This window comes from Aotus nancymaae, unplaced genomic scaffold, assembly GCF_030222135.1.
Source record: "Aotus nancymaae isolate 86718 unplaced genomic scaffold, 86718_ANA_hifiasm-v0.15.2.pri h1tg000089l, whole genome shotgun sequence".
NCBI lineage: Eukaryota > Metazoa > Chordata > Mammalia > Primates > Aotidae > Aotus > Aotus nancymaae.
The window spans coordinates 6,754,637-6,770,441 of NW_026988504.1; the positions used below are offsets into that span (position 1 = coordinate 6,754,637).

Consider the following 15,805-nt stretch of genomic DNA (forward strand, 5'->3'; position numbering starts at 1 on the left):
TGTAAGGCCAGCTGCCTCGTCGGGAGCTCGGACGCACACCCCCTCTGCCTTTTTTCCGAAAGCTCGGACATTCTCGGGTTGTTCCCTTCTCCCCTTCTCGCACAGCCTGGCTTTCCCTTAAAGAACCCAGTATGCAAGCAGGGTCTTGTGATTCTAGCCAATAGCAGCCGAGTCTTTCTAGCCAATAGCAGCCGAGTAATTCTAACCAATAGCAGCCGAGTCCTGTATGCAAACGAAGGCTTGTAACTTTACCCAATAGTAGTCCTGCTCTCCCACAACCAATCGAGCTCCTTCACTCCCTATAAAACCCCACGTCTGAGAGGAGTCTGTGCGACTTCTTCGGCCCCTCCTGTCCGACCGCAGAATCTCGCCCGGGAGCCTGAATAAATTCCTTCATATTGGATCTTCTTGTGTTGGCTTCAGTTTCTTCTTTTTAAACTCGGCAAGAACAAACCTCACACTGACCTCAAGTCATCCACCCACCTCAGCCTCCCAAATTGCTGGGATTACAGACATGAGCCACTGCATGCAGCCTACAGCTTGTTTTTATACATTTTAGGAAGACAGAAGTTATAGGAAAAGACATAGACAGAGGTAAGTCATATATTGGTTTAGCCCAGAAAGGTGCAACATCTTGAAGCGGAGGTGTTTTCCAGGTCATAGGTAGATTTAAACATTTGCTGACTCCAGCCTGGGCAATGGTTAAAAAAGTTAAGCTCTGCCAGAAGAGCTGAAATCAGCTTGATTTATGGTAAGTGGGGGATGGTTGTGGAAGCCAAAGTTCTTGTCTTGCAGATGAAGCCTTCAGGTAGCAGGCTTCAGAGAGAAGAGATGTGAATGTCAAAGGCTGCCACTCACAACTGTAATCCCAGCATTTTGGGAGGCTAAGGCGGGCAGATCACCTGAAGTCGGAAGTTCGAGACCAGCCTGACCAACATGGAGAAACCTCATCTCTACTAAAAATACAAAATTAGCCAGGCGTGGTGGCGCATGCCTGTAATCCCAGCTACTCAAGAGGCTGAGGCAAGAGAATCTCTTGAACCCGGGAGGCAGAGGTTGTGGTGAGCAGAGATCATGCCATTGTACTCCAGCCTGGGCAACAAGGGCGAAACTCAGTCTCAAAAAAAAAGAAAAGAAAATGAAAGTACACTCCACAGGGTGGGAGCGACCTGAGCATGGGGGCTAATTCTTGGGGGTTTAAATAACCTCTAGAAGTTTCCACTGGTTACTTAGTGATGCCATATGTAAATGAAGGGATGAAGTAGAGTCACGAAGTCATTTACTTGGTGTACATCCTATGCAAATGGAGAGGATATTTCCTGTCATAGCTCAAGTGTTTCCATTTGATTTAGTTCTAGGAAGTCCTTAGATTCTCTGCTTCCAGATCCTATTCTCCTGCCTCACTTTGATTGCCTTTTTTTTTTTTTTTTTTTTTGAGACGTAGTTTCGCTCTTGTTACCCAGGCTGGAGTGCAATGGCGCGATCTCGGCTCACCGCAACCTCCGCCTCCTGGGTTCAGGCAATTCTCCTGCCTCAGCCTCCTGAGTAGCTGGGATTACAGGCATGCACCACCATGCCCAGCTAATTTTTTGTATTTTTTTTAAATAGAGACGGGGTTTCACCATGTTGACCAGGATGGTCTCGATCTCTTGACCTCGTGATCCACCCGCCTCGGCCTCCCAAAGTGCTGGGATTACAGGCGTGAGCCACCGCGCCCGTCCGCCTTTTTTTTTTTTTTTTAAGAGACAGGGTCTGATGGCTCACTGCATCCTCAAACTCCTGGACTCAAGGGATTCTCCCACCTGAGTTTCCCAATTAGCTGGAAATACAGGCATGAACCATCATGCCCGGTTAATTTTTGTATTTTTGTAGAGACAGGGTTTCACCATGTTGCCCAGGCTGGTCTTGAATTCCTGGGCTCAGGCCATCTGCCTGCCTTGGCCTCCCAAAGTACTGGGATTGCAGACATGAGCCATTGCCCCAGGCCCAATTTCCTTCTAGGTCCTGCTGTGTCATTTTAGGTTATAGCAGTCAGGTTGGAATTGACATCTTACTGCTACAAAGAGTGTGTTCTGTCCGTTTTAGGCTATTTCTTTTTCTTTTCTTTTTTTTTGAGAGAGTCTTGCTCTGTTGCCAAGTGCCAGGCTGGAGTGCAGTGGCGAGATCTCGGCTCACTGCAACCTCCGCCTCCTGGGTTCGAGCAATTCTCCTGCCTCAGCCTCCCGAGTAGCTGGGACTACAGGTGCATGCCACGACGCCCAGCTAATTTTTGTATTTTTAGTAGAGACAGGGTTTCACCACGTTTGCCAAGATGGTCTCAATCTCTTGACCTCATGATCCGTCCGCCTCAGCCTCCCAAAGTGTTGGGATTACAGGCATGAGCCACCGCGCCCGTCGTTTTAGGCTATTTCTATGTTAATGATGGTCAGCTGTGCCTGAACTCCAAAGGGAGGATGGCATATGAGGCATGTCTGACCCCCACCACCATCACCCACACTTCCCATCATGGCCCGAACTAGTTTTTCAAGTTTCTTTGGGTCCCTTTGGCCAATAGGAGGGGCCATTCAGTCAGTTGGGGAGCTTAGAATTTTATTTTTGAGGGTGGGCATGGTGGCTTACGCCTGTAATCTTAGCACTTTGGGAGACCAAGATGGGTGGGTCTCTTGAGGTTAAGAGTTCAAGACCAGCTAGGCAACATGGCAAAACCCAGTTTGTACAAAAAAATACAAAAAATTAGCTGGATGTGGTGGCATGCACCTGCAGACCCAGCTACTTGTGGGGTCGAGATGGGAGAATCGCTTGAGCCTGGAAGGTCAAAGCTGCAGTAAGCTGAGTGAGTCACTGCACTCCAGCCCGGGTGACAAAGTGAAACCCTGTCTCAAGAAAAAAGAATTGTATTTTTGGTTTACATCAGCTACAACTCCTTCTGAGAGTGTGCAGGGCCTTGGGGTCGGGAGTGAGTGGGACCCCTCTGCAATCCATCCCTTGTCCAGAATAATCTGTATCCATGTCTGCCCTCAGCCCTCCTTCTGTGGCCGCAGGAGGCCCACAGCACTGAGGTCCATTACACTTGCCTGTCCCATTCCTCTCTCCTGTGGCCATCCCTGCTGTAATTCAGGCCTGGCCTTTTTTTTTTTTTTTGAGATGGAGTCTCGCTCTGTCGCCAGGCTGGAGTGCAGTGGCACAGTGTTGGCTCACCACAACCTCCGCAACTAGAGGTTTCGTTCCTCTGGCCCTGCATACCCCTCTGTCTTCCTCCTCCAGTACATTCTCCCATGGCTGCAGGGAGGGAGTGGCGGGGATACTGCCTAGAGTTCAGGCCATACTTGGGGAGACCAGAAGATGACACTCCAAAATACGCAGGCTCCTTGAGCTGAGGGCAGTTTTGAAGCAGCAGGTACAGGAAGCTCAGTCCACCCTGTTTGCCTAAAAGCAGGACATAAATTTACAGAAACAGAAGCTGCCCGGCTTCCCTTTCTACCGTGGAGCAAAGCTGAGCCACTGAAGACATCTTTGCACCCTTGAGGGCCTGGGGCCAGCTCCAGAGGCATCCACAGGAACAGGCTTCCCCAGCCAGCCTGCACACGCCAGCTCTGTGCCTCCTGAAGGGACTGCCCCTCAACATTTGTCTGGCGGCTTCTCTAAAGATGCACTGTTGTCTGTGGAAGATGCGAGATGAGCTGGGATTCAAAGCTACCTCTTTTGTTTTTTTTCAGTTGGAGTTTCACTCTTGTCGCCCAGGCTGGAGTGCAACGACTCACTGCAACCTCTGCCTCCTAGGTTCAAGCACTTCTTGTGCCTCAACTTCCCAAATAGCTGGGACTGCAGGCATACACCACCAAGCCTGGCTAATTTTTTTGTATTTTTAGTAGAGATGGAGTTTCGCCATGTTGGCCAGGCTGGTCTCAAACTCCTGACCTCAGGTGATCCACCTGCCTCAGCTTCCCAAAGTGCTGGGATAACAGGTATGAGCCACCGCGCCCGACCAAAGCCACCTCTTTGAGAACTAGGCACTCCCTGGATGTCCCCCGTGCACACAGGAACTGTGCATGGTGACGAACCTCTGTCTTTCTCTTGGTAATCTGTCTTTTTGTCACAGGGGCCATTCCAGCTAAAAACCTAAGAAGAAATGCTTTGCCGTCCCCTACACTGGCCCTGCGATGCTTTGGGGACTTGGCCTCCTCCGATACCCACTGCTCCCTGCCAGGAGTAGCCAACAAGGGACGTCAGAAGGGCTGGCAGTGCTGGAGGAGGGCTATTTCCTGTCTGCTCCCGGGTCTCCTAGCATCTGCTGGTAATGGTGACATTTGGTTCCGGTTTCACTGCACTCCCAGAACCAACCTTCTGTACTCCACAGAGATGCCAGCACCCACTGGGCACAGCCTGTCCTCTGAGTTTGAGTCTCAGCTCCGTGGCCCCTTCCCCAGGAATCTCAGATGGAATAATCCCAACCTCCCTTCCTTGTCCCCCAGCCACAGGGGCAGGATAGCTTCTTTCATCATTTTTCTTTCTTTTCTTTTCTTTCTTTTTTTTTTTTTTTTGAGATGGAGATCATGCCACAGCACTCCAGCCTGGGCGACAGAGCAAGACTCTGTCTCCAAAAGAAAAAAATACTACATATATATATATACACACACACACACACATATGCAGAGATGGAGTTTTGCCATGTTGGCCAGGCTGGTCTCAAACTCCTGACCTCAAGTGATCCACCTGCCTCAGTCTCCCCAAGTGCTGGGATAATAGGCATGAGCCATATATATATGTATATTTATATGTTTATATATGTTATATATATAAACCACATATATATATATATAGTTTTTTTTTCTTTTGGAGACAGAGTGCTCACCTAACAGTTCATGTGCAGCAGGCTCTGTTTTAGCTGCTTCACAGACCCTTATGAGGCAGGAACGATTCGCCCCACTGGGAGGCTCTTGGAGGCAGGGTAAGGCGTGACTGTCTGCTCAGGGTCACAGCTGGTGGACCTGTCTCCTGAAGTCTGGCTCCTGAGACAACGTGCAAATCTACCCAGCCTGCAGCCTCTTCGTGTATCCATGTGCAGCAAGTGACCACATAATATTCCAGGTTATAGCTGAACCACAGCTACCTTTATTTATTTATTTATTCATTTATTCATTTATTTATTTATTGAGATGGAGTATTACTCTTGTTGCCCAGGCTGGAGTGCAATGGCGTGATCTTGGCTCACTGCAACCTCTGCCTCCCAGATTCAAGCAATTCTCCAGCTTCAGCCAGCCCAGTAGCTGAGATTACAGGTGAGCGCCACCACGCCCAGCTAACTTTTTGTATTTTTAGTAGAAATGGGGTTTCACCATGTTGGCCAGACTGGTCTCAGGTGATTCACCCGCCTGGGCTTCCCAAAGTGCTGGGATTACAGGCTTGAGCCACCGTGCCCGGCCCATAGCTACCTTTAGACATTTGCATTTTGGGGAGGTTTTTAGCTATCGTAGACCTGGACCCCCGTGAACTGACAAGTTTGGCACACTTAAGCCAAGAACCTTGTGACTTCCTGAATCATTTGCCTTGCGAGTTGTTATAACGTCTCCTTAGCATTTGCCTCCTACCTTCTCAGCCCCGACAGCCCTGGCCTTTTTCCTTGCTCCATTTCTGTCTCTTCCACCCCATCTTGCCAGTTCGGTTATGAATCTGGCCATATGGGCAAGGAAGTGTCTCATTTGGCAGGAGCCTCTGCGGTGCACAGAGAGAAGGCAATAGAAGCCACTTGAGGGTTTCCACTTGAACCAAAGTCTTCAATGATGTTTGCGCATTTGGGAAACCCTCAAATGCCTCCAAAGGGTCCCACCAAGAGCTACTAAAATCGAGGGATAGCCGAGGTCCCTCAGTGCCTTGCGATTCCATTTCAGATTTTCCAGCGGCCAGCGCAGCAGCTGCTGCCTACCGCCGTCCTTGCTGAAGCTGGGAAGGGTCACTCCCAGCAGGCTTGGCTCTCTCTGCCTGTGTTTTGCTCCTGACCCCAGCATGGTTTCTGGTATCCTATAGAGAGAATCAGCGTAGAGATCCAAGTTGGTTTTATTTTTAGAAATAAAGAGCACTCAGTCCCAGCTTGCTGAGGCTTGTTTGGAGAATGGAAACGGGGAAAGGCCTCATATTTTTCCAAAGTTCAAGTTGGAGTGGTACAACGTGGACGCAAAACTTCTGAATTGTTGCCTGAAATGTTCTCTTCTTGCACCGATTGACCTTGTCTTCCAATTAGTTCCTCCTTCGGGGACAGGGTTGACCAACCCTGAACACACCCCTCTTTGTCTTGTCCAGTTTGTTCCTGGGCAACACTTCATGCCAAATCTGCACCTGGGCCACCCTTTGTCTTCTAGTTTCTAGTACAGAGAAGATCTTTCCATAATTCATGAATTGAAACTGGCCTGGTTAACAAGCAGCTCATTTTTTCAACCTTGAAAACTGAAATAGGGTTGTAGATGCAAAATGTCACCTTGCAGAGGCAGAGCTGGCTTCGAACTTGCAGGAGGTGTCTGGCGGGTCTGGGACCTCAATTGTCAGCCTGGTCTTATATAGAGAAATATTAAAAAAAAAACAAAAAAAAAACCCTAAACTAAAACTGACCAAGTGAAATCTCACTTTAAATGTCGAAAAAGACATGTTAAGGCCAGGAGCAGTGACTTATGCCTGTAATTCCACCACTTTGGGAGGCCGAGGCGGGCAGATCACAAGATCAGGAATTCGAGACCAGTCTGGCCAATATGGTGAAACCCTATCTCTACTAAAAATATAAAAATTAGGCCAGGCACAGTGGCTCATGCCTTTAATCCCAGCACTTTGGGAGGCCAAGGCGGGTGGATCACAAGGTCAAGAGATCGAGACCATCCTGGTCAACATGGTGAAACCCTGTCTCTACTAAAAAAAATACAAAAAATTAGCTGGGCATGGTGGCGCATGCCTGTAATTCCAGCTACTCAGGAGGCTGAGGCAGAAGAATTGCTTGAACCCAGGAGGCGGAGGTTGCAGTGAGCCAAGATCAAGCCATTGTACTCCAGCCTGGGTAACAAGAGCAAAACTCTGTCTCAAAAAAAAAAAAATATATATATATATATATATATATATATATATATATATATATATATATATATTAGCCAGGCATGGTGATGCATGACTGTAATCCCAGCTACTCGGAAGGCTGAGGCAGGAGAATCACTTGAATCCAGGAGGCAGAGGTTGTAGTAAGCCAAGATCACACCACTGCACTCCAACCTGGATGACAGAGCAAGACTCCATTTCAAAAACAAAACAAAACCCCAGAATTAGCCAAGTATGGTGGTGCATGTCTGTAGTCTCAGCTAGTTGGAGGCTGAGGCAGAAGGATTACTTGAGCTTGGGATGCAGAGGTTAAAGTGAGTCGAGATCACAACAGAGCAAGACCCTGTCTCAAAAAAAAAAATTAAAATACCACTTTTTATATATATCAAAACAGGCCAGGTGTGGTGGCTTACACCTGTTATCCCAGCAATTTGGGAGGCTGAGGCAGGAGAATCGCTTGAACCCGGGAGGTGGAGGTTGCAGTGAGCCAAGATCGCGCCACTACACTCCAGCCTGGGTGACAGAGCAAGACTCCGTCTCAAAATAATAAAAATGATATAATAAAATAGCATTTTAGGCTAGGAGGCATAGTGGCTCATGCCTGTAATCCGAGCACTTAAGGAGGCTGAGGCAGGTGGATCAACTGAGGTCAGGGGTTCAAGACAAGCCTAGCCAACATGGTGAAACTCTGTCTCTACTAAAAGTACAAAATTAGCCGGGCATGGGGGAATATACCTGTAATCCCGGCTACTCAGGAGGCCAAGGCAGGAGAATTGCTTGAACTAGGAGGCGGAGGTTGCAGTGAGCTGAGATCGCTCCATTGCACTCCAGCCTGGGTGACAAGAGCAAAACTTCGTCTCAAACAAACAAACAAACAAAATCCCTGACCCATCAGTAACAATGAAGACACTGTGAGAGCTGTCAGAAGCAAAACTGAGTCACTTGTGTTAAAACAAAACAAAAACCTCTGACAAAGGCTACGAGAGAAGGTTCTTGTGCATAAATGCCAGATAGCAAAAACTATCACAGAAGACTCAGCAAAAAGCACAACCTCACGCAAAGGCCACTGCAACCTCACACGAAAAATACTTCTGCCAGGACGTCTGCCCACAACTTCTGTATGACTTGGCAGTGGGGTCACATTTGTTGTTGATCCTTATAGCCAAGGATAATTATCCCCAAAACAATTGTGTAATCCCCTTCAGTAACCCTCTAAAAACCTTTGTCTTCCTTTGCCTCCCTGGATCCACACATAGTTTACTATGGCACACATATTCCCATTGTCATGCCCTATCCCAAATAAACGTTGCTTTCTTTTAGAGAGTCTCTCTCTTTTTTTTTTTGAGATGAAGTTTCCCTCTTGTTGCCCAGGCTGGAGTGCAATGGCGCAATGTTGGCTCACCGCAACCTCTGCCTCTCGGGTTCAAGCTATTCTCCTGCCTCAGCCTCTCGAGTAGTTGTGATTACAGGAATATGCCACCACACCCAGCTAAGTTTGTATTTTTAGTAGAGACAGGGTTTCTCCACGTTGATCAGGCTGGTCACAAACTCCCGACCTCAGGTGATCCACCTGCCTTGGCCTCCCAAAGTGCTGGGATCACAGGCGTGAGCCACCACGGCCACCCTGTTTTTGTTTTTTTTGAGATGAAGTTTCGCTCTTGTTGTCCAGGCTGGAGTGAAGTATTGAGATCTCAGCTCACTGCAACCTCCACCTCCCGGATTTAAGTGATTCTCCTGCCTCAGCCTTCTGAGTAGCCGGGATTACAGGCATCTGCCACCACGCCCAGCTAATTTTTTGTATTTTAAGTAGAGACGGCGTTTCACTATGTTGGCCAGGCTGGTCTTGCATTCCTGACCTCAGGTGATCAACCCACCTAGGCCTCCTAAAGTTCTGGGATTACAGGAGTGGGCCACTGGGCCTGGCCAAGAGTCTCTCTCTATTATTCAAGTTGACAACACATAAAGTAAAATAATTTAGTCAGTGTGGGTTTTGTTTTCAAGAAGACAATATATAAGTGCTTCAGCTAACGTTTTGTTTTATTTTTATTTTTTTATTTTTGAGACAGAGTCTCGCTCTGTTGTCCAGGCTGGAGTGCAGTGGCATGATCTCACCTCCCTGCAATCTCTGACTCCTTGATTCAAGCAATTCTCCCACCTCAGCCTCCCAAGTAGCTGGGACTATAGTTGTGCACCACCACACCTGGCCTCCGCTAACCTAATTTTGGAGTTAAGAGCAAGAAGCCTCCACTGGGCGCAGTGGTTCACACCTGTAATCCCAGCTCTTTGGGAGGACAGGCAGGAGGATTGTTTGAGCCTAAGTGTTGGAGATCAGCCTGGGTAACATAGCAATACCTCTGTCTCTATAAAAATAAATAAATGGGGCACGATGGACATAATTTAGTCCATACTTTTGATCATAATTAGAAATTGAAGTATATTTTGATGTATTCTTCTTTTCTTTTCTTTTTTTACAAAATTACAAAAATTAACCGGGATGATGTTGCATGCCTTTAGTTCCAGCTACTGGGTTGGCTGAGGTGGAAGGATCACTTCAGCCTGGGGAGGTTGAGGCTGCAGTGAGATGGAGTTTTGCTCTTGTTGCCCAGGCTGGAGTGCAATGGCATGTCTTGGCTCACTGCAACCTCTGCCTCCCAGGTTTAAGCGATTCTCCTGCCTCAGCCTCCTGAGTAGCTGGGATTACAAGCGCCTGCCACCACTCCTGGCTAATTTTTGTATTTTTAGTAGAGACGGGGTTTCGCCATGTTGGCCAGGCTGGTCTCGAACTCCTGACCTCAGGTGATCCACCTGCCTCAGCCTCCCAAAGTGCTGGGATTACGGGCATGAGCCACCGTGCCCAGCCAAAAGCTGGCTAATTTTTGTATTTTTAGTAGAGACGTGGTTTCACCATGTTGCCCAGGCTGGTCTTGAACTCCTGATCTCAAATTATCCCCCTGCCTCGGCCTCCCAAACTGCTGGGATTACAGGCATGAGCCACCACTCATGGCCGGTTCTCTCCCCACCCCCTTTTTTTTAAAAGAAGGTAACAAGGTTTCTGTCGGGGTCCATGAGCTGGACATGTGTGCAGTGGTTAAATAATTCAGCCTAGGCTGTGTACCTGCTCTGCTTTTTCTTTTTCTAGAGAGCTGGTGGAATAGGGGCCAGGCTGCTGCAGGCCCAAGGCAGCTCAACTTCCAAACCCCGTAGCTTCAGGTTTGTGATCCTTCACGACATGCTGAGTCACAATCTACTGCTCCCTCAAGCCAAATGTCACCACAAGCAGAGTCTCTAAAGGACATTCTCAGAAGATGGTACTGTCAATGTGAGAGGCACCTCTCGTCCCCCCAGTTTCTGGTGCAGCTAACTAGAGATCTAAAATGCTTCCCTGCGCTTTACTTTCTAATTCAACAGGTACTGATTGTCGGCCTCTGGAGCCCACGACACTGCCGTAGACACTGGGAAACATGGAGTACTAAGGAGTACACTATCTTGGTGAGGCGGGATGGTTAAGGCCTGTAATGTCAGCATTTTTAATGACTGAGGTGGGAGGATGGCTTGAGCCCGGGAGGTAGAGGCTGCAGTGCGCCGTGATCGCGCCACTGCACTCCAGCCTGGGCAACAGAGCAAGACTTCATTTCAAAAATAAATAATAATACTTTTTTTTTTTTTTTTTTTAAGTAACACACTTTCTGGCCGTAAAAGGGCTTACATCCTAGTGGGGAAAGATGTTTGCAAAGGTGAATAAATATGCAAGCATCAAAACAACAACAATAAAAATAAAAATAATGCAAGCATCTGCATGTGGCACAGTGCTGCGGGCCAGGCGGCTTACTGTGGTCGAGGTCACCCAGAAAGATTGTGGAGCAGACGCATCGCGAGTGGGTCTCGGAGGGGTGGTGCATATGGAAAGAGCAGAAGGAGGGCTTTTATGATTGAGAGCGAATACCGGCAACCGGGCCTTTGGCACGTTCAGGGAACCTTGCCTTACACGCAGACACAGGGTTGGGGGAATGTTCGGGAACGCCTGAAAGATCAGGCCCAGGAGAAGGGCACCTTTTGGACGCTTCAGTACTGCGGGCACCCAGCTGGGAAGAACCCCGCCGTCCACTTTTCAAATTAATTCCAGGCCGGCGCTCGGGCCTCGTGGGGCGGGCACTATGCTGCCATAGACATGCAGAGCTAGATCGTCTACCTCCTCGGAGGCTGACATGTTGGGTCCTGGCTGAAAAGTTGGAAACGGCTGGGGCCAATACCGAGCTAGGCTGATCCTCCCAAGAAGGTGAGACAGAAAGAGCTCCCCTGGAAGCAGTCAAAGCAGGGGCGGAGCGAGCCCGTGACGCGCCCCTCGGAAGAACAGGCTTTTAGAGAGTCGTCAGCCTCCCTGCCCTCACCCGAGATGGCGGCCTGAGGGCGCTCTCGCCGGCGCTTCTCGGATGCCCGGAGGGGGCGGTGGCCTCGCCTCTGGCTCTGAGGCTGCGGCGCGGGGCGTAGCGAGGGGTTTGGTCGCTGCTGTCCGTGGCGTGGGGTACGCGGGGGCGCGGACCTCCGAGCTTTCCCCGCGTGCGCCGAGTTTTTCAGCGCCTTCCCCATCCGATCCCGGGTCTCGCGGTCGGAAGCGCTCCGGGTGCAGCCCCGCGCGGGGCCGACTGTAACCGCGCCGCGGGCCGGACGATGCCCAAGAAGCTGCTGCTCCTGCCCCCGCTCTCCGCGTCCTCGGCTTTCCGCGTCCCGCGCGCCCGCCCCGCTCCCCCGCCGGCCATGAACGCCGCTCGCACCGGCTACCGAGTCTTCTCGGCCAACTCCACGGCCGCCTGCACGGAGCTGGCCAAGCGCATCACCGAGTAAGGGGGCGGCGGGAGGGCCGGGCCGGGGCGGCGGCGCCTCGCTCGCCTTCACGCCCTGAGGGACCGCTCCCCTCCACCCGCCCCACCTCCTGCACCTGGGGCGGGAGGCGCGGGCCTGACCTTTCCCAGCCGGACAAACCTTGGACGTGACGGAAACCACCCCCTGCTCCCCGGTTTTGCAGCTGGGAGGCTTGGGGCGGACTCTCGGTGACCTCAGCCCCCCTCCCCGTGACTGGGTCCGCGGCCTGCCTGCCTTTCGTCTCCCCACTCCCACACTCCGGGGCGGACCGAGTTTTCTGGAGCTCGGGGAGAGGGGCTCTGGGCTTGGCTGCCCTCCCCACAGCTGGAGTTGGCCGCGGAATCTGACCCTCGCCACTCCCAAGTCTCCCTGCAGTGAGATCCGCGGGCGTGGTTGTGACTTGGGGGACCCGACCCGGGGGGTGCGGCCTCAGGGCAAAGGTGTGGGGACTGGCAGTGAGAAGAAGCCAACTCCAGGGAGGCAGATGGGCCGGAGCTGGTGGTAGAAATGACAGGCCTGACCCTGCTTTGTAAATAAGCTTGGGATGGAATCCTGTGTGCCTTTAACCCCAAGGCCACTTACTAGCTCGGTGTCTCCGGCAAGAGACTTGGATTTCCCTGAGCCTCATTTGTGAAATGGGCATCATTCTGTCTCTTGGCCAAGGATACTGTGAGCATAACCGGGATAATGTGGAAGTAGTATCTGACTCTAGCAGAGCAGGGGCTCATATGGCCCTCTGAAGACCTGTTTACTCAATGGCCTCTTTTCTAAGTTGGCTCTTTTGGAGAATTCCAGAGCTCTGATATAAAAGAGGAGTCTTCGCTGGGCGCGGTGGCTCCCTGTCTCTACTAAAACTACAAAAAAAAAAAAAAGGCTTATGGGCCCTTTCCATATACACTTGTTAGAAATCTAAGACTTAAGGCCAGCCTCGGTGGCTCACACCTGTAATCCCAACACTTTGGGAGGCTGAAGCAGGTGGATCACGAGGTCAGGAGATCAAGACCATCCTAGCTAACACGGTGAAACCCTTCCTCTATTATAAAAAAATTAAAAAGAAATCTGAGACATCAAACGAATAGGTCGTCTTTATTATTTCAAGTCATTTTCACATTTTAAGTAGTTTCCATTAGAGTTACTTGGCTAATTTTTTAGGGTTGATAATTGCAGGGGTATATTTTAAACTTCTAGGTACAAACATAGAAGAAAGGGAAAACTTTAGTTATATTTTTTCAGCTCTGCCTGTTTTTTTTTTAATAGTTGAAGTTTTGGAGATTGGAAAATGTTAAAATAAAACAATCCTTTTGCAGTCTACTGCCTAGTTTCCATTTCTAACCCCTGATTATTTGTCTTTCTTTTTGAGGCCAACGAAAACACTGACTTTAAATGAAGCTTGTGTGTGTGTCTAGTGGTTCAGATTTACCCCACCTGACCTTGTTGAGGGAGAGCAGAGGGGAACAGGGCACATTTTAAAAGCCAGTGAGGTTTTTTTTGTTTTGTTTTAGATTCTTCCCTGCCAAATTCCAGAAAGGTTTTGAATTACTATAAATGATACATATTCGTAAATACTTCCTTTATCTATTTTATTTGTCGAATCCCTCAGTAAGATTTTATCTTACCTACTTTATTTATTTTGAGACAGAGTCTTGCTGTGTCGCCCAGGCTGGAATGCAGTGGTGCCATCTCGGCTCACTGCAACCTCTACCTCTCAAGTTGAAGAGATTCTCCTGCCTCAGCCTCCCAAGTAGCTGAGATTACAGGTGCCCGCCACCACAGCTGGCTAATTTTTTTTTTTCTTTTTGAGACGGAGTCTCGCCCTGTCACCCAGGCTGGAGTGCAATGGTGCGATCTCAGCTCACTGCAGCCTCCGCCTCCCAGGTTCAAGTGATTCTTCTGCCTCAGCCTCCCAAGTAGCTGGAATTACAGGCACGAGCTACATGCTCGGCTTTTTGTATCTTTAGTAGAGATGGGGTTTCACCATGTTGACCAGGCTGGTTTTGAACTCTTGACCTTGTGATCGGTCCACCTCAGCCTCCCAAAGTGCTGGGATTACAGGGGTGAACCACCACCCCCAGCCATTTTTGTATTTTTAGTAAAGATGGGGTTTTACCATTTTGGCCAGGCTGATCTCGAACTCCTTACCTCAGGTGACCTGCCTGCCTCAGCCTCCCAGAGTGCTAGGATTATAGGTGTGAGCCACTGCGTCCAGCCTAGTAAGATAGATTTTATTTTAAAAGAGGATTATTTGCCACTGAACAAAGTTTGATCAGTAGATTATTTAACCCCTGAAGTTGTGATATTTTATTTCCATGATTCCTTTCAGACTTTATAAACTTCAAGCAAGGATCTTCAAACTTTTTTGATTATGCACTTTAATCAATAAAATAGTTAGATACATTACCTTCCCAGGATCTGTGAAAGTTACTTGTGTTTTGTTACCCACCCCACCACCCAGTATCCTTCATCCAGCTTCCACACTTAGCAACTTTTTGCTAATCTTGTTTCATCTATTGTGCATTTTTGGGGGGCGGTGCTGGAGTATTTTTAAAAATTGTTACATATGTTGGCTGGGTGCGGTGGCTCACGCCTGTAATCCCAGCACTTTGGGAGGCCGAGGCCGGCAGGGCACCTGAGGTTGGGAGTTTGAGACCAACCTGACCAACATGGAGAAACCCCATCTCTACTGAAAATACAAAAATTAGCCAGGTGTGGCGACAAGCACCTGTAATCCCAGCCACCCAGGAGGCTGAGGCAGAAGAATCACTTGAACCTGGGAGGTGAGGGCTGCGATGGTGCCATTATACTCCAGCCTGGGCAACAAGAGCAAAACTCCAGCTCAAAAAAAAAAAGTTTACCTTTTTAGCCGTTTTTAGGTGTACACCTCAGTGGCACTAACTACAGTCACGGTGTTGCTCAGCCATCACCACTATCCATTTCCAGAACTTTTCATCATCCCAAACAGAAACTCAACTCATTAAATACTTCGCATTCTCCCCTCCCCTCATTCCCTGGTAGCTTTGTCTCTGTGAATTCGCCTATTCTTGGGACTTCATACAAATGGAATAATACGGTATTTATCTGTTTGTGTCTGACTTATTTTATTCAGCATAGCTTTTTCAAGGTTCATTCATGTCATAGCATATACCAGAATTTCATTCTTTTTTTTTTTTTGAGATGGAGTTTCGCTTGTTACCCAGGTTGGAGTGCAATGGTGCAATCTCGGCTCACCACAACCGCAGCCTCCCAGTTTCAAGCAGTTCTCCTGCTTCAGCCTCCCAAGTAGCTGGGACTACAGGCATGCACCACCAGCTAATTTTGTATTTTTAGTAGAGATGGAGTTTCTCCATATTGGTAAGGCTGGTCTCGAACTCCCGACCTCAGGTGATCCGTCTGCCTCAGCCTCCCAAAGTGCTGGGATTACAGGTGTGAGCCACTGTGCCCAGCTTGGAGTATTTTTAGATTCCCTTACATCATATCATTTCACTTGTAAAAACAGTAATGCTTACTAATCAGGACTTAAAACCTCATACTACTATTAATTCCTTAATATTATGTAGTGTCTAGTTTTTGTCCATATTTCTCTGGTTATTTTATTTTTATTTTTTGCCATTAAAAATATATATTTTTAATGGCTTTTTACACTTGGATTATTCTAATCAGGATCCAAACAAGATCCACACCACACTTGGTTAATGGTGCTGAAATCTCTTTACTTCTCTGTGCTTTTGATAATTGAGACATTTATTCCTGGCATGTGTTATTGAAATCATTGCTAGTAACCAAGTATTTGGAAGTGATTTTTCCAAGAAAATTACTATTCAAAGAAGAGCACACCAGACATTAGCTCTGTCTGGTAAAGCAGTGTATTGCAACG

General features: G+C 48.7%; 1 protein-coding gene across 1 annotated transcript in view; it reads left to right on the forward strand.

Moving 5' to 3' along the window:
- The first annotated feature begins 11,742 nt into the window (after positions 1-11,742).
- The window catches only part of PRPSAP1 (phosphoribosyl pyrophosphate synthetase associated protein 1), a 36,757-nt gene continuing 32,694 nt past the window's right edge, over positions 11,743-15,805 (forward strand). Inside the window, exon 1 of the mRNA XM_021670910.2 lies at positions 11,743-11,912. Coding sequence (XP_021526585.1) covers positions 11,743-11,912 — 170 coding nt within the window. The remainder of the gene's footprint in view (positions 11,913-15,805) is intronic.